We start from the raw sequence: 22,793 nt of genomic DNA on the forward strand, positions 1-22,793 counted from the left end.
TGGGACTAAAAACATACCTGTGAGGCTTCACGCAGCAAGTTGCAGGTCTCTAGGATCTGGAGCTGTCTGGATCCCCGTAGCTGGGAATCACCTGGGATTTTGTGCTTAAGCAAACTCACCAGTCTGGTGGAGGCTGGGTGAGCAGAGTGATGTAACTTTACTTTTCAGGAATTTTACCAGAAAAGCTTTATTTATTAAAAAATACCTTATTAAACTACCTGGTTAAAGATAGAAAGTGTGTTGGATCTTAGCAGGAGTTGTGAAAACATTGCATTTATTTTGCTGAACACTTCATTGCCAGCTGCAAAGCACAGCTACCTCCAGCACTGCATGTTCCAGTAAACATCGCTTATCCGTCCTATAAAGTTAAATCAGGCTAAATTATTATGTTTCATCGAACTGTGCAGGGGGATGTGTGCAGCAATACCTATTTTGAGTGCTCGGCTAGATCTTTTTTTCGTTAACGTCACAGTTTACCTTCAGGGTTGATGGATGTTGATGCTCATGTTAGGAGAATGTAGTATCTCGGCATACTGCTGCCGGGTAGATGAGGTACTCTGGAGGTCTGTGTTGACTGTGGAGCTGGTGAAGCTTGCAAGCAGGAGTTGCAGTGAAGATGGGCAGAGGCAAAGGTAGTTGCAGAGTTAGTGCTTTAGTATGTTATGCTGCTGAGTAAGGCAGCTGAGACCTCCAGAAATACCCAACAGCGCATCATTTCTCTTACAGTCATGTGGAGGCTGGGTATTGACATCTCCATCATCCTCGGCTTACACGGATAAGTATTTTGCTGTAGGCAGTAAGTGACTGGCAGCTGGGTCTGAGCCAGCTTGGGTTGTGAACCAGCTGGCTCCAAACATGAGCTGTTGCACTGTGGAGCCTAACAGAGGACTGTTCTCATTATCGTGGTGACTTGGGGGTGCACTGGTGGTTCTTGGTGCTGCGGTAAGGTGGGTGCTCTGACTGATCTGTGGAAGGGGATGCTGCTTTTCTGGTCTATCAGAAAGCTCTGGGAAGGTGGCAGTGCACAAGATGGAAGTTCTCCCAGCAAACTCGGGCTACCAAACTTCAGAAGCTGAAGTAGGTCAGCATTTTGTTTGTGGCCACTCCTTTTTACACTCAGGTAAAACCCTGTCTATGCAGAGACCTTGTTATTTACACTCTAGGTGAGTCTTTGAGCATGTTGGACCTGTGGGAAGATAGTGATCTACCTGCCTGAAGTGCCATTATTAATAATAAAATATTTAAGATGGCAATTTGCATTTCAGCAGCACCTTTAATTCATGGCTCTCCAAATGCTTTACAGGCAGTGATTAACATAACCTCACAACAACCCTGTGAGGTAGGTGGATCTGATCATCCCCACCACAGTGGGGACAATGAGGGAACCAAGGATAAGGGGTATGGAGCAGTCATGCTGGGACTTGACCTAGCACTTGGCCATTTAAGTCCCCTTAGGCCTTCAGCTTCAGATCATGCTTTTGTAATGCATGGGTTTGACTCAGTGTGGGGCTATACTGATTAATGAGCCTGTGACTGGCTGGAACAGACTATAAAGGCCATTAATCTAAGGCAGCAGTTTATTAGTGAAGTAGATGGTGCCTTGGTGCTTCTTGCTGCTGCAATAATCTGAATGTTTGAAGGCATATAAAAAATAGAGTTAGATATCAACCGTTGAGCATGGCAGGCTGTAACTGGAGAAAGCCCTTAGACCCCAAGTGGCGAAGCGATGTGGGATGCTACTGTAAATGTATTGATCAGAAAGGACATAATAATTTATACATAAAGTCCACCCTTGCTCTTTCCCCCAAAGAAAAAAAAAAAAAAGAACCTAGAAAGTCACTGCTGGTTGTCATGTGTCAGCTTCAAGTTCTGGGCCCTTGACTTCATAGCACCTGCAAAAGGAACGAAACGTGGTGCATCAGCAGCCTGTTTGGGCTGGCAAAATGAGTTAAGCAATGCATTCTCTCAAACTCAGTCCCAGCTTTAAAATGACTGAAAATGATGTGAATTACTCATGTTGAATGGATCTGAGAGCACTGAGAGGAATGTGCTTCAACATCACCTGTGGAGCAGGAGTGGGTAAGCTTGGACTAGAGGGCGAGACCTTGATTTCTCAAGGCTAGCTTATTTACCTCTTCATTTAATGACAAACCACTCCAACTTTGACAGCTGGCCCTAGGTAATGGCACATATATACATGAGGTATACTTGACACCTTGAGTTCAGGCAGCTTGGTTAAACCTGAGATAGGCACCCAAACTTTTTGCCAGGCTCACTGGAATCAGTTTGGACCTTTAGGAGTTTGATGGCAGCTGGTTTTTATTATCTTTCTGAAGGAATAAGAAAGCAAAGAAATACCTCAAAGGCATGCTCTTATCCAGCAAGAGAAATAATCCCCAGCTAACTCTTTAAAAAGCAAGGCTTAAAAGGGAAACCTTTTCTGACAGCGGGTAACTCATGCTGTTGTTCATGTTGATGTTCTTCATGGAGATCAGAGTGATGCTGTTGTCCTTCTGGCTTGTGCCTGCTGAGCAGCTGTCAAGAAGAGAAGGCAGTATTAACTACTCTGGAAAATGGGAGAGGGAAGTTTCTTTGCACACAACTGGAGGCAAACAGCCAAGGCTGAGGCTGACTAGTACGTAGGACCAGGGTTGACTTGTGCTGCCCTTTGAGCTGCTGTCCTGATTCAGGCCCATCCTTAGTGCTAAATTCCCCATCACCTGTCTGAACACAGGTTCGGAGGTCTCTGGGGAAACACGCAGCGTGTTCAGACAAATTCGGACGTGGTGCTGGTTTGCACGATAGAAAGCACCGTTGTCACCTGTGTCACTACTTGTAGGCAGAATCAAGGAGCAGTTTGGATCTGGTTCTCAGTGATGGAATTACCTTCTAGCCCTGCAGCCATTACCAGAACTGGAACAAAAGGAAACATTACCGTGTCCCTCTGTCCTATGCCCTTAAGTTTATTTGTCATTCAAAGGGAGCCCTGGATATTTTTACATCTGATGCTGCTGCTCACGTATTGTCAGGGTCTCTCTTAAGAGTGAGAGTTACAAGTGTTAGGAAGGTGGAATTCCCCTTTCTCCCTACCCTGAGGGCTGGGATATGCATTTAGTGCCAGTGGAGACTGGATGACCTTGAGGATTAGGGTGCCTTCAGGGGGCACAGTCCTCTGCTCTGATATGTCCTGCCTCAGTGGCTGCAGATCACTTAGATCATGATCATTAAGGGTATTTGGGAACCATTGACATTGATGCAAATTTGACACCTAAATATTTAGGGACATTGCTCCCTGTGTACCTTGCCTGTTTCCAAAGCAGAGTTTATTACTTTAGTAGGAAACTATCAGGTGAAAAAAGTAGGAGCAACGTGTTTTGTTCCCTTCCCAAAGCTCTTGTTTCCTGCAGCTTTCCCACATGCAGCCTCTCTTCTTGGGTAGCAGTGATGGACCGTGGGGTTCGGATGGACCATCCTCCACTTGGTACTTCTCTTCCAAAGGTCTCTGGATTGGGCCCCCCTTATCCTGCTCTTGCTAGGTAATGGTAATAGGTTTCTTGGAAGATATTTCTGGGGACCTGATCTCATCTCACTGAGGCTGCTCTGAGATTCAGAAGCCCAAGTTTAGACCTCAAGTCTGTATCTAGGCAAAGACAGACAAGCAAACTGCTTTTGGAAGGTGATGAGTCTTCACAGATATCAGTGCAGCTTTGAAATGAGGCCCCTAAATATTGAACTGCTACCTTTGACTCCATCAGGAAGAGGATGAGGTTCTATCAGTGCTCATTTTGGTTTTTTACCTGTCTCAAAGACATCTTGAAATGCTTCCACCTGAAATAACCAAAGCAGCCTCTTTTCCTTGCTAAAACTAGTTCTGAAATAAAATTGGCATTTTCAATAGGATGTGAATAGTGTGAGCAGCCTTACCTCTCTGATACCATGGAGGTCCCTGGTTTCTGTTTGTCTGGAGGGAGAAAGGCAGTTGGTGATGTACAGGTGAGAAAACATCACAGCCAAGCAATAAAATAAGTCAGCTATATTCAGAAATATGTTGTACAGGGTTATAAATGAAATCCAAATGAGATTAGAGACACCACGGGTGATACTTGAGAGTTGATTAGAGAAAATTCTTCAACTAATGTGACATACAGGCAGGACTGAATGCTTTGCTGCCTGTTTAGTCACTAGCATCCTTTGGTTTTTTGGCAGTTACCTGCCTTGCTGTAGAGCAGCCTTGCCCTCTAGTGGGCACTGCTTAGTGGGAAATGGGGTTCTTGGGGAAAAGGAGTGTCAAACTCCATGACTTCTGTAAGAGCTGCCCACCTTTGGAAATCTGCACATTTAACTGCAGCAAGCTTGAGACTGTTTCCCTGTGTAGATGGGGGCTCTAAAGAGGTGGTCATGCTACATTCCTAACTGCTGAGTCTGCGTTCTAGTTTGGCTTCAAAACCTCCCCACTGTGTAAGCTTTTTAAAAGCGTCTTTTAGGAATTGCCAGATCCATGTAGAAACTGATGACTTTTTGATTAGGGAAAGACAGATCACCCCAGGCAAATACCTTCTGAGTCCTTTGAGTGGTTACACTTGAATCTCAGGCTGACCGCGCTGACCAGAATGATCACAACCACTATCAGGATAACTATGAAGCTGATGACACCTGGGGATGGAGGAAAGAACTGTCTGCAATTGATATAACAATGTGCCTGTCCTCCTCAGCTTCTGGGGTAGTGGAGAGACTTTGTCATCAAAACTTGGCTAGGAAATCTGTATTTTCATTAAAATGAGCATGGCACGTAATAGGCAGAGAAGTAAGTAGTCACTAGAGCAAATGGCTTTATACTGTTGTGTTTTAGCCTGAAAGGGCTTCTGATGAATACTTAATTGGTAAGGCAGTGCCAGGAGGGCAGAAGTCAGCTGATTACACTGGGGATTGATTGAAGTCAGTATGTCCTTACTACAGTTGGTAAATCTGACCCTAAAAGTGCATAAAGTCAGATAAATGTGTAATGTAATGGGGAGAGACAAGCTAAAGTCTGTGAACAATGTTATCTGTCTCATAAACCAGTGGCCAAGTGCAGATTTGATTCTGACATCAGGCCTCAATAAATCAAACTATTCTTTGCACGGGAATCTTGTCCTGTTAAGATTGCTTCAGGACTTCTTGTGGCTTCCCTTGGAGGATGTAAGCAAATGATACTTATGAAATTAACACTTGACTTTTAAAAATGCTTCTGAAATAACACTTTTTCCTATAGTGTGATAAGAATGAGCAAACTGGGTTTTTTGCTCGTCTTCATGGAGGAGGGGGACAGTATAGCCCAAGGCAGAGTGGGTCTCTAAATCTACCCTGTGCCTGTTTTCAAATCTATTGCCAGGTTAAGGTATGGCATCTCTTGCTCCATCCTTCCACAGTCTGAAGGATGCGGAGGACTCAGCTGCTTCCTGCCAGTCAGGGTGCAAGTGTACAGGGGAGAGCAGTAAGGCAGGGTGGGAATGAAGTCCTAACAGGTTTGCAGGGAAAAAAAATTGTCTAAGCTTCCAGGCGGGTAGCTTATTTATTCTAGACATTATCAGGGAAACAAAGGCATAGCATGGGATCATTTGTGCCCAGGTCTTGTCCTAACATGGAGCTGGGGCAAACACTGGTGCTGGGAGCAAGATCCCAAGCTCAGGTGTAGCCATGATGGACTTTCAAATTGTCTGTCCCTTGTATACTGGGCATGGCTGGGAGTATCTATTAGGTGCTTTATTGCCTGCTGGTGATGAGTCTTTTTCTCACGGGTTTTTCCTTGCACTCTGAAAACTCCAGGATCAGACATGCTGAAGAAGAAAACTGTGGAGCCATCTCCAGGGAAGCGTCTTTGAAGCTGGGTGTCCAAAACAGTGTGGCCTGGCAAAACAGATCCCCTTCCTCTCCCCAGGTTGCACAAGACCTTACCAAAAGCTGCCACCGTCAGTGGTGATTTATCATCTGTCGGAGTGGGCACAGGCAAGTAGTCAGAGGGCTTCGGTGTTGGGGTGACTGGCTTTGAGGTGCCTACAAGAGGGGAAAAAGGTAGCTTTATATAAAAGTCTTTCTTCCAAAGTTGGGAAGAGGATTCCTAGTAATGCTAGAGGACCTAACTTGCACTTTATTGAAGAGAATAACGTTGGATCCTGGCCAGCCCCATCAATGTTAACAGCAAAGTGACCAAGACCTATGTGGGAATCAGATTGCCTTGGCGTGGCCCATTTTATCGACAGTCTGAGAAGACCCATAGGGTTTTCTGCTGGGGCCCTAGTGACGAAACTGAGTGTGGCAGGTGAAGGACTGATCTGGCAGTGTGTTTGAGGGTGAGGCTTATCCTGTCTCCCTCATTTTACAAGCTTTTGCTGTAGTGGCACGTTTCCTGCTGTGACTTACAACCACTGTCCCAGGCTCGACAAGTTGCCCCGAAGTGCTACTTCTGTGGAGCTTTACAGGTTTTTCAAGGGCTAGATGGGATGGCTAGCATCCCTCAGGTACTCGCTGTCCATTCACTATGCTGCCTTGAAGATTGCAGTATGATGGCCTTGCTGTTGGCTGTGAAAAGGGCTGTAAAGCATCTCGCGATAACCATCTCTCTGCATGAGAAAGGAGAAAGCACCTTGAGTTGCTGATGCTGTGGTATTCTCGCTTCTCTTGGGCTCTTGACCTGCATAGAGAAACACAGAATGTGAGTTTTGTCTTTTAGTGTCATCTAATAACCAAAAGAATTAATGGGCATGCTGGAGAGGAGAATGGGTTCACAATAATGCTGGTGATATCTGGGGAAACATGGAATTCTTACTTGGGCTAAAACCTTCCCACCAAACATACTTTGTACTATTTTCCATGTCCAAATAGAAACTCGGGGAACCAAAATTCAAATACCCTTGTATAAACTGTTCAGGTTCTGCAGTCCCAGATGCAGTTTTTGGGCAGATACAGCAGTTGAATACCAGAAGAGTGAACTGGGAAGGTTATAGATTTGCTATTGCTCATAAATGTTGAGACTTCAAAAAAAAATCTGCTTAGGGGAAGAAATACTGCAGAATATGGGTGTGGATTGACTGTTTGGCTTGTCCTTGGAGTTGGAATTAGTGGGTATGCTGTCCTGGGTTATCTAGAAGTAATTAAGCTAGTTTGAGTTGGGCTATCTTGCACACCGTATGTAGTCTAGCTGTGGGAGCGTAGAGGTTTGTTCGAGCAAGGACTCCAGTTCTCAGTGGGATGAACTGGTTTATATGAAGCTGTTTGGTTTGTGACAGCTACTTCCAATGCCCGTGCAAGCAAATTTAAAGCTAGCCTGTGGGTTTCACGTGTACAGAGAAAAAAACCCTTTGCTGCCTCCTGGACGTGTGTTGAACGTCCAAATTATCTGCATTGACCTTAAAGAAGAGCTACAGGCCCTGTTGGGAGACTAAAAGTGATACTTTAGAGCTTCAGAAGATCATCTGTAGGTCAAGTAAGATCTTCTTTCCTCCCTTCCCATCCCCACCTTCCCAATAGCACTGTGGGCCAAAAGTATGTGCTGCCTGGAGAAGTGTGAAACAGCTCCTGGCACTCTGCAGTGGACCACAGGGCATGCAGCTGAAACTGGGGTTTCTGTCTTGCAGAAAACATCCCTGTTTTGGAATGTAATTTTGCCAAAAGTCAGAAGAAAAAGGGGAAACAGTCTGAAATAACAAATCTAACTGGTTCAGAAATGGGTAACCACACCTGAGAAGCAGGACTACTGCTGTGCAATTTTTTCCACCAGTCATCAAACCCTTTGTTTCATTCCGAAATTGTTCTTCTAGCCACAGGCAGTGGGCAGAAGCTGTGGTTTGCTGAGCCTGGCATGGATACCCCATCTCTGGGAAATGTTGGGTCTCACACAACAGGATACTTTCCTTTTGGAAGCATCAGCAACATTTCTATAGTCAAAGATGTATGGAGCTTTTCAGATATAAAGCAGGGTTATAATTAATAGCAATCTGCTCTGATGCAAAAGGCTCTTGGCTTAGCTGGGCACAGGCATGCTGGCTGGACATCTGTGCAGGCAGAGCTGAGCACGGGTTTTTAACCTTGCTTGCATTAGAGAAGATCTGAGAGGTACTTGGAGAGGCAGAGCAATTTCTGTCTTGACCATTACAGATTTTTGAGGCTGAATCTTTAGTGGGGAATCAGCTCAGTTCTCAGATTTCAGTCTTCCAACTTTCTTGGATTCTGCCCTTATTCTGATAAAAATCTTACTGAATTCTCCAATTTTTGCTTACAGGCTGAGCTAAGCAAACTGTCAAAAGCCAAAAAAAATTTTTTTAAAGGATGTTAGAAGGGCTCCCTTTTCCTAAACATAGATCAGTCTTTCAACTGTTCAAGTTCATCCCAGGCAGAGGATGTTAAGTGCGTTTGGTCCTGTGTTTTATCACTGCTTGTAAGGTTACCAGACATGATTTTGGGTGTTACTGATAGCTCAACCCCAAGATGAAGACTAGTTGTTGTGGTTTAATCCCAGCCAGCAGCTAAGCACTATGCAGATGCTCGCCCACTTCTCTCCCACCCAGTGGGGTGGGGGAGAGAATCAGGAAAAAAAAGTAAAACTCATGAGTTGAGATAAGAACAGTTTAATAGGACAGAAAGGAAGAAAATAATAAAGATGATAACAATAATAAAATGACAATAATAATAATAATAATATGACAATAATAATAAAAGAATGGAATATACAAACCAAGTGATGCACAATGCAATTGCTCACCACTCACCGACCGATGGCCAGTTAGTTCCTGAGCAGCGATCCCACCCCCCGGCCATCTCCCCCCAGTTTATATACTAGGCATGACATCACATGGTATGGAATATTTCTTTGGCCAGTTTGGGTCAGCTGTCCTGGCTGTGTCCCCTCCCAACTTCTTGTGCCCCTCCAGCCTTCTTGCTGGCTGAAAAGCATGAGAAGCTGAAAAATCCTTGACTTAGTATAAACACTACTTAGCAACAACTGAAAACATCACTGTGTTATCAACATTCTTCTCATACTGAATCCAAACCATAACACTATACTAGCTACTAGAAAAAAAATTAACTCTATCCCAGCTGAAACCAGGACACCAGTGGTTAGATAACCTGCACCATGTGAACCAAGTAAGCTAATTGCCATGAAATTATCTAAACTCATTGTTACTCTATAAAAGGACAAAGTACCTTGAGGTGGTGAAGCTGCTGTGCTTCTGCTTCCACTGGACTTTTCATCTGGATAAAGAAAACATGGGAAAGGAGAATTAACTCTTGATGCTGCTACTAATTGTGCTATGGAGAGCTGTGGGGTTTCCATGGGGTAAAAAACTTTGTTTGCATGAGACTTCCCCTCCAAACAAACATCAAGATGTCCAACTAGCAAGCTGTGCAGTTAATTAGAGAGTGTACATGAGAGGTGAGCTTGGGAGAGGTCTGCTGGGGAGGCTGCAGTGCCTGTAGCTCCTCCACAAACCATTACCTGGTAAAGCATGACCTGGCTTTTCTGGTATGGGCTTGCTGTGCAGATGCCACATCTAGGTCATGGTTGTGTCCAGCCCTGTGCTTTTGGGGAGCTGGAATGAGCTGCTCTTTTAGCAAAGACTCAAAGAGATTCAAAAGTTGCTGCTACTAAGTAGCAGGGCATGGACTAGCCCACTCTTTCTGATGCCCCCCAGTTTTGCTTGGATAAGGAGGGATGCATGAACAGGTCCTGCCTGAGCAAAAATTTGAGTTTTCCATACTTACCTTGCACAGTCAGTGCTAGCAGTGTTGTAGCGATGGAAGAGGATTTGGCTGTAGTAGTTTGACCCACAGAGGGGAGATTCAAGTGGGTTGGTGGTGTTGATTTTACTGAAGGCTCTGTAGAGGAAGCATAGCGTTACTTCAAAGAGCTCTGCTCACCCCATGCACTGCTCAAAAACAGCTTGGAGGAGGGCATGGCTATTGGAAAGAGTCCTCAGACTCCTTGGGACTTATAGATAATCTGCTAGGGAAAGCACAGGCATAAGTAGACAAAGAAATAGCCTTCGTCCTGCTCAGAGTCAGGGAGCTCTTGTGCTTCGGCATTAGCTTTTGCTTTTTTTAGTGTACGGAGGTGATGAGCTGGCAGAGCTCAGGAGACACATGGAGAAAGTCTGCTTTTTGCCACCACTTTTTTCCTGCTTTGAAAATGAAGGTATTTTTATCACTGGACACTTTAACTGCCTAGAGCTGCCTGGCACCCACGTGTGTGTTTGCTCATTATCTGAAATGCTGACTTTTATTTCACTGAGAGTCTCTAAGCACAAATAATTCAGTTCTTGCAGTGGTCTGGAGGCTCTGTCATCTTCCTCAACCTGCTACCCAAAGCTGCATAGCAAGAACATGATCCAGAGCAAGATGTGGGGCAAAAAGCTTTCAACAAGCCCTCTGAAAGGAATTGTAGATCACCAGCTTGGAATTTACAGGCAAGTTCCTTGTCTAGACTTCAGTTGGCTTTCCAATAAAAATGAGAAAAGAGTGAAAATGGTTTTAAGGTCGGGGGGTTTTTTCCCCTTTTGCCCAAATGCTTTACCAAAATATTCAAATTTAGGAGTAAGTTTCTTTTTTCTGCAAGGCATGGAAGCAGAATCTGAGATCTTTTTGAGATGTTTTTCCTTTATATTTTTGGGGTCCCTTTGGAGGGGTAGCTATGCTTAGAAAGATTTCCCTCCCCCAAGTATAGCAGGAAGAGATCTGTCTCCAGAGATCCAAGTGGACTAACAGATGTGGATCTGGAGTTGGAGAGGTCTCTTCTTGTGTATTTGGGTTTGTGTATTTTCAGACTGAAACATGCAACTTTCTGCTAACACCTCCCTATGCCCAATTAGTAGGAGGGCTTCTGCATGACCGTGTACATGTGGTAGTGTCCTGTAGCTGGTTTCAGCAGAGGGGGAGAACAGAAAAAGGAGAATAAATTAAGGGAGCTCCTTAGAAGTTCATATTACTTTTAAATATTTTTCTGTCCTTGTGAGTGATTGCTGTTTCCGTGAAGGTAGATAACAAAGCAAAGCCCCCAACATGAATAACTGAATTAGAGCTAAGGCAGTGTTCAGTCTCTGTGCCGACACAAACATTGTACAGTTTAGGACAAGCCTCTTCGTCCTTCCCCTTTTCCTCTTGGAGAAATGGGGAACATGTTGACGTGTTGTATGGGAGGCACTGAGGGTGTGCAAAGCACTGGAAGTTTTTAGTTAAAAAAAGAAAATGTGGTCAGGCTTGTCAAGAGAGCAGTATTGAATAGCAAATGTAATGCAGGGAAGCTCTTACAACAATGATTTCATTGCTGTTCTTCTGTCACAACACCAGGAGCCAAGGCCAGACCTGGTGTGCGAGGCACTGTGCTTGCACGTACTGCACACACCCGACGGTCCTTGCACGGAAGAGCTGCCAGGCAAAGCGGGTGATGCCGGGTAGGAGGATGCAGCAAAGCAGACACTGCCCAGGCTGGCTCCTGGGCTCTGGGCAGTCGTGTCCTTTGTGCAAAGCCCAGGGTTTTCCCTGGGTTTTGACCTGCTGACCCTGCTTCTCACTATTCAATTTAGTGATTTTTCCCTGTTCTTGCTCACCTCCATGGCTTCATCCCTCTGGGGTGAGCTGGCTGGATCAGAAGCTCTTACACCACAAAATTTTCTTCTTCCCACCACTGTTCTCATCTAACCTATCACCGCATAGCCCAATTTATCACTGGGTGGCCCAGCTAGACTGAAGGTCAGACCAGTTACAAGCCAGGATGTCCCTGAGCTGCACTCTTAGGTCTCCAGATGAGCATTACCTGAGGTATGGTCCTTTACTTCAGGGCCGTGTGTTGTTGATTGGGATTGACCTGTAACACAAGCAGAGAGACGTGGAAGTGACGTCTCCTACACGTGCTCCTTGTTGGTGGCATCCCCACAGGAAGGGTTGAAGGATGGGCCAGAAAGGGGCCATTGGAGCCAATGAGAGCTGAAAGGGTGATGGGGGCAAAAGATGCTCAGGAGAGGGTTTGTCACCGGTGTGGGTATAGGGACCTGTGGGCAAAGGGACCTTGGCTCTGAGGATCCATGGAGGAGAGCATGTTAACTGGTAGGAAACAGCTGGGGGAAACGGGGAGCAAAGATGAGGCAGGATCCCTCTGCTTTTGCTAGGCTTTCCAGAACACCACATTGCTCTCTTCCAGACAAAAAAGGGAACCAAGCAAGGTCATCTTCTGGGGCACAGTGGCCTCTGGACATCTGGGGCTGAATGATGATAGGTGGGGCAGGCAGAGGTGGGCAACGCAGGGTCCTGGGAGAAGGTGCTTCAGCGGATGCGAGTTTTGAATCTGGTTCCCATTTGTGGGCTCTCCATTTGCATCCCCACATGGGCATGTGCATCCACATCCAAATAGACATACAAAGCAGATCACAACCAAGGAGGTACCTGTTACAGCATGGACAGAAGAGTCTGTGGAGGTTGTAGTACCTGAAATGAAAGAATAAGAGTATTAGTGGTGCTAATCTGTGACTGTCACTAATGCATTGCTGTTCTTGCTGGTTTTGTGGTTTGGGTTTTCCTCATCTTCTGTAGGAATGACTTTGAAATACATGATTTCCCCAAAAGCATTAGCAAAGAAGTAGTAGCAAACACTGAGTGCAAAACTTATCAGGTTCTGAGTAAATTAGTACTGGAGTTTATTCAGCCAGGATAAATGCCCTCCTCTCGAGATGGAGCTGAACCCTTCACGGAGCCGTCTTCCTCTCTGACAGGGAATATGCAAGGCCATACGAACCAGTGGGGTCGTTCCCTCCCCATGAGCTCTTTGCCTCCAGCTCAGTCTTGGTGGAGAAAGGCCATTTGACCTGTATTCCGGAGCTGTTTAAAGAGTTAAGATACACACTTGATAAGGTTTGTAAAGGCTTCCAGAAGCTGATGGGACTGTTTTTCCTTCCTGTCTCCTACCTCTGATCCTTCTATCCTGTGTATTTGTATCCTGGGAAGGTGGCTGAAGCCTTGTGGCTACATAAGTCTGGACCCAGCGAGGGGGCTGCAGCTTGGGGACCGACTCGGAGCTGCCTTCCCTGGTAGCGGTGCAAGGCTTTGCTCTCCCAGGATTGCAGGTGTTGCACTGAGGCCCTAGTTTCTCAACTGAAAGGTGTTTCTGTTTGGTTTTTTTTTGTTTTATGACAAAGCAACACTGCACCAATCCCCCATGTTGCCTACTCTCAGGATCCCTGGTATTTTTCTTTAAGCCCCAGCTCCTGGAGTCCTATGATTAGATGAGATGCCAATTTAAACTGCCATTTAAAGCAGAAAAAAGAAATGTCCAGCTCCCATATTTGGGGACAAGAACTCGAAAATGTAAATGCACTTTAAATACTCAAATCAAACCAAACTGGTTTAACTTTGAAAAGGTGACTTTGAGTCTGTCGTTTTGGAAATGCACATCCAAATTGGTATCTTTAAATGGTTATCGCTGGTAATGCTGGTGCTGCCTGTAGTTAAGATTAATGAAAGACACTACATTACAGCTACAGAAACCAGCTGAATCTGATCCCACCAGTGATCCATCTCACCGGAGTCCCACGAGGGCTAAAGGTTTCAGACAAAAAGGGACAGTAAAGGTTGAATCCTTCCAGCTCGCTGTCCCCTTGTAATGCTGTGTAACTCCATTGCAGCAGTGGTCTGTGATGAGGTGCAGTGCCTTTGCAGGATGCTGTGCCTCGTGGGGTGGCAGGAGGGGAGGTCCAGCAACGCAGCACTAGCCAGAGCAGAGCAGTGCTTGTGTGCCCATTTACAGCCAGAATCCGTCCTCACTGTATGCAAGATTCATCTCACGTGCCACTTTACATCTCTCATGAACCAGCCTGCAAGAGAGCTCATCTCCAGGCTCTCTTTCTCACCAAAGAGAGGACCGGGCACTTCTAAAACCCTATTGCTCTGACCTGTTTCAGATCTCTACCTTACCATACTTATTTCAGATTTCTACCTTACTCTAGCTGTGGCTAGAGGAGCCACAGCCTGCAACATCCCGTTTCTTACCAGGAGCTGTAGAAGCGATGTAGGTGATGAACTTTGTGGTAGGTACCTATGCTGTAGGTGTCTGAAAGAGGTCAGATGAATGCCCTGATAGCGGTGTGTATCTGGAATGAGATCTTTAGCATCCAGTGTATGTGATCAGGGCTTGGCTCAGAGCTCGCCCCTTGGGACTGTCTGGGTGTAACGAGCTCCTGATTGATCTCATTTTTCTCACATAACTGCGTTGGAGTCATAATTGTTTTTTTGTCTGAGGCTTTATGACAATGATCCTGCCCAAACAGGAACCAAAACAGTGTGTAAACCACGGTGAATACATAATAAAACATGGTCTCTTTCCAGATAGGATTTGGCTGTGAAAATCAAATCTGACTTTTCAGATCTTTTCCATGATTTCCTCTTCTAGCTTACTGGGAGCAGGCTGGTAAAACTGTCTTGTTTAGTCCATGAAAGAGTAGACATGATCAGATCTTTAATTACACAGAGAGGAAGGGACTAATTGGTTTTCTAAATCCATTGGGAACAGGACCAGAAAACAAGGACTTTTAACTGCAGCAAGGAAAACAGAGGCTGGGCAATAGGAAACTGCCTTAACATAAGGATAGTGAGTTGCTAGGAGTGATTGTGTAAGGAGAATTATGGGATATCCTTGTCTGCAGGCTTTGAAGAGCAGGTTAAATGAACATCAGTCTAGTAACATAGACAGGATTATGGACAGATGTAATATCACTTACTAAATCGACTAATATAATGAAAGAAAAGATCTTTTGGGCACATGGTTGACCTTCTTAAAGAGGTAGAGATGCTTCTTTTGAGGAAGGGGGGTGCACCCCTTTGCACCCTTGTTGCCTGGGATGCTGTGGGGCACTGCCCGCTCCCCGGGGGCCCAGCTGACTCCATGGAGAACGTGCGGTGACTTGGACTGTTTCCATTGATCCTAAGAGTTTGCCAAGTTTTCTCTTTGTCTGGGCTTCCTCTGCTTAAACAGCTTTACAATACAATTTCTGGACGTTGGTTTGCAAATGCCTTAAGATACTCTATACATTCAGCACAAAAAATAGTGTGCTGAGATCATCATGGGGGCCAATATCCTCTAGCAGCTGCCAAGCTCAAACAGCTTCTCTTTTTCCAAAATCACCTTGCAGAAGCCATTGTCTTATTTTCCCTTGGGAAGAAGTAGCTGCTTGTAACACATGTTCTTGAAATTATCACAGGTGCTTTTTAGTGTACATGGCACATGAAAGCATCAAGAGTTGCTGAAGAAAGAGCTGTTGTCTACACTTAGTCTTTGTCAAAGGAAAAGGGGGGTAAAGGTGCTGAGCTGGCAGTTTATTCCAGTGGTTTTGGTGCAGCTGAGGAGAAATCTGAGAGCTTGAACAGAGCCTCTAGGGACAGGAGGAAGCTGAGAGCAAGGGAGATGCCATCGCCCTGTACTGCCATCCCCGTTGGGACCATCCCATGGGCTAGCTCCAGTATCCCCAGTGCTAGGACAAGAGGAAGAGGATCATACTCCACGCTTTCTTCTACCACAGCTCAGCCCTTCGCTGAAGGTCACACCAGAGCACTGGCTCATAAGGAGTTCTCCATTTGCAAAACTAAACCCTGGGGTTATTCTAAATAAGATGAATAAGCAGGTTTTTTCCCAGTGCTCAGTCCCTGGAGTTCACCTGTCTAAGTAGATGCTTGCCCTGGTCTGCTGCATGTGAGCTTTGCTGCGGAGAAGTGACCGGTCTTGCTGTGAAAAGGCCAAGAGATGGAGATCCCCTTTTGGCGCTTGGAATAAATGGCCATGGCTTCTCTAAACACAACTGCATGTTTTTTCAAAGCAGAGCAGGTCTGGCTCTGACTTCTGGTCACTGCTGCTTGTTATGCCTTCCCTGCCAACTCAAATAATCAAAAGTCCTGTTATATTAGGTGTTTTCTTTTGGTGAAGGTGCTTAGCATCCTAGTTGAATTACATCGGAGGGGGACGGACGTGTGCAAAGCAGGAAGAAACCCAGGTCACGTCGTGGGGCTGGGCAGCAGGATGGGTACAAACAAAAAAGTGCCACGCGTCGCGGCTCCCCGCAGACATCCCCAGGGGACTCTCATGCGAACGGTGCTGGACGCCGTTTCCTCCTGGTGCCACTGCCAGCATGGCCCTGCTCCCCTCCATGAAGGGCCCTGGCTATATAAACAGCTAACAATAATAGTCAGGATGCAGCCAGCGCAGCTGTAATTGCAATAAACATCAAAGCCATTCAAATGACTCGCCATTGAGCGTAAGCACTGCCAAGATACTTGTTGCGTGTTTGGGTGCAAGTGATTTATAGCCGGATTGTGCAGTTCTAGGTGGAGACGGGGAGCTCGCTGAGGGATTTAGGATGGGAGATAATGGCTTTCTGCTCTTGCTGTAATGGAAAACTCCTGATTACCCACCAGAGCCGTCGGGCTGCAGAGGAGCACGTCGGAGCTGCAGGTGCATTTCAGCTCTGAGTCAGTGCTAGCTGCTTTTTGGTTAACTTTTCCAGAGGATGAGCAGGGCGATTTTGGATTTCTGTTCTTTGCAGTAGTTCTTTTGTGAGGTTAGATGTGAGTGTTAGACTAAGAGCAGAGGGGTCTTTCCATGGAGCCTTCTCTCACGGCAGCCGAGATGTTCCCAGAGCCAGCAACTCACCCTGCTCACTCCTTGGCACAAAAAGAGAACGATGCAAAACAAAAAAAGGTGAATTTTAGGTATTTCTGCTTTGGTATTATTTTTGGCAATCATTTAAAGAGTGGTTTCTGCAGCTGCTGACCAAAGAGAGGCACTGACATTTAAAAACCCCAAACTTTCCATCAGAGCCTCCGTATAGCAGCACTGCTGTAGCAGAGACCTGCGCCAGTTGTCGGAAACACTTCAGCAGGGTTTAGATGAGGCTCCAGAAGGGCTCGTGCTGTCCAGTCTGTATTTGTAGAGGGATGGAGTCACAGGGGAGGATCTCTGGCACCAGTATGAAGGCCCAGGGACTGGGACTGGTCCTATCCACCAGAACTGGTAATGGAGAGGGACTGTCTATCCCCGATGACATGTAACCCTGGACTCGCTGGACTCTTCTCCTTCCCTGGCAGTTTTGGGGGGAGACGTGGTGATGTCCTACCTGTCCCCAGGTAGCATGTTACACGGCAGGGAGCTGCAGAGCCCACTTGGCATTGTGCAGCCTTGCTGTACCAACCTCGGCATCACCCTCTGCTTGCAGGTTGCATAAACAAATGCTTTCAGAAAAGAGACCTAGCAATGTAAAATTAGACTTTTCAATTCCTATATTGGCATTTCTGTCAAATGACCCATGACAAAAATATACTGACTGCTTAACACAAATGCAGCTGTTTCCTGGGTGAAACACAGCAGCTGCTGAAGCAGCAGAGAGCAACAACACCCAATTCTTAGGACTTTCACATGGAAAAAAATCCTGTATTAGGAAACCTGGAAAGCAGAGAGCTCTGCAAAAGTCTAGGTCCTATTTTACTAAGCACCTGAAAAAGGTGCCTCTGCCTTGAGTGTCTCACAGCAGAACAGGTAAGGTGGAAATTGTGGCAGAGAGAGAGGAAAAGAGTCGTTATGCAGGCTGGATAACTGACAGCCTAAATCACGTCCCAGAGCCACAGAGGTATTTAAGCATCTAATTCCCAAATGACATGGGGACATTTGGCAGCTCACTGCCAAGTGGTTCTGCATTGTAATGACTTGGCCAAAGTGTTATGGGAAGTTTAGAGAGCCAGGAATTAAACCTGGATCTCATCAGCAATTAAAATTAATCTTAGCCTTCCTCTGCCCCTCCTCAAGGGCTGCACCCAGGCGTGGGCATCCTCTCTGAGCATCATGCTTTGTGGTCCTCTCTGGTGAGCTGTTCTGGAAACACATCTTAGGGGAAGTCAATTAAAAACCACTTGAATGTGGAAAACAAGCCGGGAGACAAACAATGTGGGGAAACCACATGCATGGAGTGGGCTCTGCCACATCACTGTGTGTGCTGAGGTCTGTTTTTTCCGCAAAAAGCAGTTGCTCCTAGAAGAGCAAAGCGGCTTGGCTTTTCTCCTGGCTGCACCACCACTGCTCCATGGTGTTTGGGGAGTAAACACCCGCTCCATCATGCTGCTGTGCTGTCACCCTCCCAGCTGCTTACTGTTTCCAGTTTCCTCTGCGACCTGCTTGTTTTGGGGCTCTGGTTTTGCTCCTGGTCTTTGTGGTGCTGGTGATGTGGGTCCTGCCCTTCTCCTGGCTACGCTGCTCCTAGGGTTTGATGCTGGTCCTGGGGTTTTGGAGGAGGAAATCACTCCACGCCCAGTTCAAATGGAAGACGGGGGCCACCTATCCAGGCTTGATGGGAGCCGGAGCTCAGCATGTGCTTTTTGCCTACCTACAGTTTTTTAAAAGTAATACTATTCATCAGCAGATCTAGAGCACTTTACAGAGGAGAGGGGTAGTGTTAGCTTTGCTTTGTTTTCTGTAGATGGGGAAACTGAGGTGCAGAGGAAGTGTCATGAGTTGCAGGCTAGTTCAGCAGTGCTGCTTTCACACCTTGATGAGGCCACCAGCCGAGGTCCTGCCAATGTACTGGCCACCTCGCAGGTGGTCCTCATCAGTTTGTATGATTTTGTTCCAAATGTTGTGTGCTCCAGCTGCTGTATTTGCTTGTACACTACACCTCCGGACGGGCGTCCGCAGAGCCCTGTGACAGCTCGTGCGTTACCATCCCCTGTAGCAGCGGAGCCAACGTGGTGGATCAGTGGTAGGTGCCTACCAGGCATGTCTTGGTTGCCCAAGTTCATGGAGGCTCTTTGCTGCTGCTTCCAAGTTCATTCACAAATTTGTTATTCTTTCCAGTAATTCCAAGATTCCCCAGGTTTATTTGGGTGTTGCTGGTAGCAGCCAGGCCGTGCGGTGTTCGTGAACCGCCATGCAGGAACGTGATCTGCTGGGATCGGTTCAGCTCCCACCTGGTGACCCAGGAGACAAGGTGTGTAAGGGGCTGGTGGCAAAGGGATTTCTCATAATTCCTGTTCTTTCCACTTTCTTTTCTTAAGTCTCTTGGCTTGAACCCCCAGGGGAGTGGCCGAAGGATGTCCCTGCCTGTATCCAGTCATTTCAGTGCATTGGTGCTGGGGAGGCACCCTGCAGCTGCTGCCTGAAGTGCTGAGTCTTTGCAGAAGCGGCAGCTAAAGAGCAGGTCAAGCACCTTGGCCTGACAAGCTTCATCTAAGTCTAGATTTTAGGTGACTGACCCTGGTGATATCACCTCAGTTTTATTCCCAGCTTTCAAAGCACTTCATGGAAGAAGTAATTTAATTATCCCTATTCCATATCTGGGGAAAACAAGGCATGGGAATGTTACGTGGCTGTGATAAGTGGCAGACACAAAGCCCAGTGGTCCTGTGTCTCCATCCGGTGCATCATCAGCCATGATAAGTTTCTCCCTCATTTCTAATCACACTAATTTCAGTGTGATTCCAAGATTTTTAGCAACTCCAGAGACACTTCTAACTAACATACGAGAGGAGCTTATTGAATCATATGTCTGGAGCTGCTTGCCCAGAGCTGTGCTGCCCTTGGGAGCATGCAGGGTCTGCAGTTGTGCCTGATGATGGTGGGAAAGGTAGGGGTGACCAACCTTGCATCCCCTCTCTTGCCCAGAACCAGTGATGGCTGTCCCCAGTGCCGAAAGGGTTTGCCTGGCTTGCTCTGGATGGACATGCTCTGCACCTCCATGGACCCACACTGCTGCCACAAACAGCTCCACGTGAGCTCTCTCTGCCTCTTCTTTATGTAGGGTGGCAAGCCCAAGCCACTAGCTTTGCTTCTGTACTACAATGTCCCTGTCCCAGCCCTGTCCCCCAGACCAGCAAAACCTTGATCGCAGGGAACCGGGTCCCAAGCCAATGGTTTCTCACCACCAAGGTGTAAGAAGATTGTCCCTAACCTGTGAAATGCAATTGCTAGTAAGGCAGTGCCATTTAACCACATCCCTGGTTATTTCATCGGGTTTGTAGCAAGTTTCACCAGCTACCAGCATTGGAGCAAAGTCTCCCTGAAACTTTTATATCTCCAAACACCACCGCAGCCAGAGGTACTAGAGGGGACTTCGCTCCTTTCTGCTGTGCTGGGGTGATTCAGCTGAAAGGTAAAAACAGCCCACCCAGCCCGTAAGTCGACAAAAAAGACCAAATGGGAGGTTCCTCCTTGTTGTGGTGGTTGGGTCATGCTGAGTGGGCTCCTCTGGGAAGTGGAGTAACGAGACCTTCTAGCCAAGGCTTGGCAGTGGTGGCTTTTGCTGGTGCCATGCAAGACACACATCTCTCTTTTCCAGCCTTGGGCTTAAGACCATGTCTTGGCTTTCCCAGCAGGAGCATTCCCGGTGTTGGGTTACCAGCACCATCCCCTCCGAGGACACCTGTTGTTGACTCACCTATTGTAAATAGGACATAATTCCTGGAAACTGTCTCGGGCCACTTTGGTCGGATTTGCAGAGTCATCTGCAGGGTTTCGTGTTACTAGAAGGGAGCAGTTTGTTTTGTGAACAAACATTTCTCCTAACCACCTCCTGCTTTCTCTTCCTTGTTCACTAGGTCAGAGTTGCACTGGCCTTTCCTTTGGCCAAGGAATCAGCTTTAGGATGCACTGGATGCCCTGGTTTAAGGATGCAAGTACTGTATCTGGAAGGTGTCCTGGTAGCTGAATGTCTGTCCTCTACCTGCACCCCATGTTTTTTATTATATCGAAAAAATATATCGACATACATATATCTTTTGGATCTACCATGCTTCTCGTGGCATTATCCATCTGCTGCCTGTGGTGCAGATAAGGAGAGCAGTGGATGGAGCAACCGACAGTGGGAAAATCCTGCTGGGCTCTCATCAGTTTTGAGGAGGAATTTTTCAGTGGAAATCTTTTGTCTGGAAAATGCGTGCCCATTGTAATGGAAACGGTTCATAGGAAGAGGTTTGTTTGGACAAATTTTCTGTTAAGTGTTTCTGGGGGAGGAAAAACAGGTTGGAAATGTTCCAAACCCTCCCACTTCAGCAATTGCAAAATAACAGTATTTGAACCTCCCTTTAGAAATAACCATGAGAGCTTAGAAGTTTAAATTAAGAAATAATAAAATCATTAATAAATTAATGAACTTGCACAAAGTAAAAAAAAAAAAAAAAAGCCCCTGTGTGGAAACAGGCAGGTATTAGTTTCCAGCCAAAGCAAATTCTGTCTCCTGCAAGGTTACTTCCATCTCCTTAGGTGCAGGGAGACATCTGAGCTCTTCCATCTTGTTCAAGAGCCTCTAATTCCCTTCTCCAGATGCCTGTGTGTTGGGGAACAAGCGGCATCACAGACCCCACCTCTGCCCCTTTCGCTAAGCCTGCTGCTCTGCTTTGCACAAAAGCTTTCCCCCCAGGTACTACACCACCTTAGCGACTTTGCTATAAAATTAAAAAGAAAATTAAAGCTGTTTCAGAACTGTCGTATCGATGCAAAAAAGCGAGACAGCATACATGACAGTGGGGAAGGCCGGTTATTTGGATTGAAGCCGGAGAGGTGCAACTGCAGCATCCGCTGATGCACAGCGAGCATCAGCAATGCCGTTCTCATTGTCTGTAGGCACCGGCCCTGCTGGGGTCCGGCGCTAGCTGCGAGACGCACACCCAGTGAGAACGGTCCCTGCCCCGTGATTTTAAGCAGACAGCAGAGGACAGAGATGATGTGCTCAGGACCGAAGGACGGAGGGTGGGCATCCCTTCCAGCTGATGCTGCGGCAGCTGGGTCCACCCGGGAGGTGAATCTCCGGGGCAGTGCAGCCGGCCGTCCCGCACCGGGCAGGGGGCTGGGTCTTGGCATCGTGCAGCGGAGCCGGAGAAGGTGCCTGACAACCTCTGTGGCATTCCTGTCCCGTGCAAGCCACACCAAGTAGTTTTAAGAGAAAAAGAGCATTCTGGGCAGGCATGAAGGAGCATCACTGTATGGCCAAGGGGCCTCAAAGCCCTTTGTCTGATACCAGGCACAATTCACTCCTTTGCTGAAGCCAGCAGTATTGCCCTCTAATGAAGAGAGAAATTTTCCAATCCATGTGCTCTTACTACTAAGAATTACACAGCTACTAACTGAATTGGTTTCTATACTCTCAGCCTTTTAAAAATCCCATTATTACCAGCACAGCAGCTGTAACCCATAGGCGACTTCTATGGTTTAATGATAAAAACTTTGGATTGGAGACACATTATTTTTAGGTGGTTGTCTAATAGAAGCAGCGATGACGGTGCAGTCTATATTCCTTCAAATGCTTTTCAGCTCATAGCTACTACAGCTGTCAGCAACACAAGAGATGTCTGATGATGGAGGAAAAAACCACCTGTCACCCTTCAGAGCAAGAAACCGATTCCTTCATCCCACACCGCGACTCATGTGGGAAAGAGAAGTTAAAGCAGAATTATCACAAAAGAACAGAATTATTACAATAAGGACGAGGCGTGTTCTGCATGAGTCTTGTACATGGTCTTTGTATTTATATCGACGAGAGGAAAAATTAAAATCAGCCAAGGAAAAAATACCTTTGAGGAAAATAATGTCCTGTACATTTAAATGTTCTACCTTTACGCTTACTTGACAAAAGTCACTTCCTACAAAACACCTCAGCATCACGAACCTCAGCAGAAACACTCCTTTTGTTAACGAGGAAACAGGTTCTTTTATTCTAGCACCATCAAATAAACCCTGTAAACCCGGTACGGCCACATTTTTCCCAGCAACCTGACTTCTGCCACCCCTGAATTTAAACGCTGAG

At 46.5% G+C, this 22,793-nt stretch overlaps 1 protein-coding gene and 1 long non-coding RNA gene across 5 annotated transcripts in view; one reads left to right on the forward strand and one right to left on the reverse strand.

Moving 5' to 3' along the window:
- Positions 1–22,793, reverse strand: part of ECSCR (endothelial cell surface expressed chemotaxis and apoptosis regulator) — a 23,083-nt gene continuing 290 nt past the window's right edge. Inside the window, exons 2-12 of one of the 4 annotated variants that reach the window (XR_008232713.1) lie at positions 12,412–12,453; positions 11,786–11,836; positions 9,739–9,852; positions 9,181–9,228; positions 6,623–6,670; positions 5,935–6,033; positions 4,555–4,653; positions 3,925–3,961; positions 2,436–2,535; positions 478–1,892; positions 133–358 (exon numbers count right to left, since the gene is read on the reverse strand). Coding sequence is in view for 3 of the 4 variants with exons in the window: in XM_052771900.1 (XP_052627860.1) it covers positions 5,594–6,033; positions 6,623–6,670; positions 9,181–9,228; positions 9,739–9,852; positions 11,786–11,836; positions 12,412–12,453 (743 nt within the window). In the remaining variant the exon portion in view is untranslated. The other 3 variants (XM_052771901.1, XM_052771902.1, XM_052771900.1) reach the window with 3 other exon arrangements.
- LOC128134307 (uncharacterized) lies at positions 18,649–21,081 on the forward strand. The gene is made up of 3 exons (XR_008232714.1): positions 18,649–18,755; positions 18,851–19,193; positions 20,590–21,081. It is a non-coding gene; the product is annotated as an uncharacterized LOC128134307 (long non-coding RNA).

Source organism: Harpia harpyja, chromosome 20 (genome assembly GCF_026419915.1).
Source record: "Harpia harpyja isolate bHarHar1 chromosome 20, bHarHar1 primary haplotype, whole genome shotgun sequence".
In the NCBI taxonomy this organism is placed as follows: Eukaryota; Metazoa; Chordata; class Aves; order Accipitriformes; family Accipitridae; genus Harpia; species Harpia harpyja.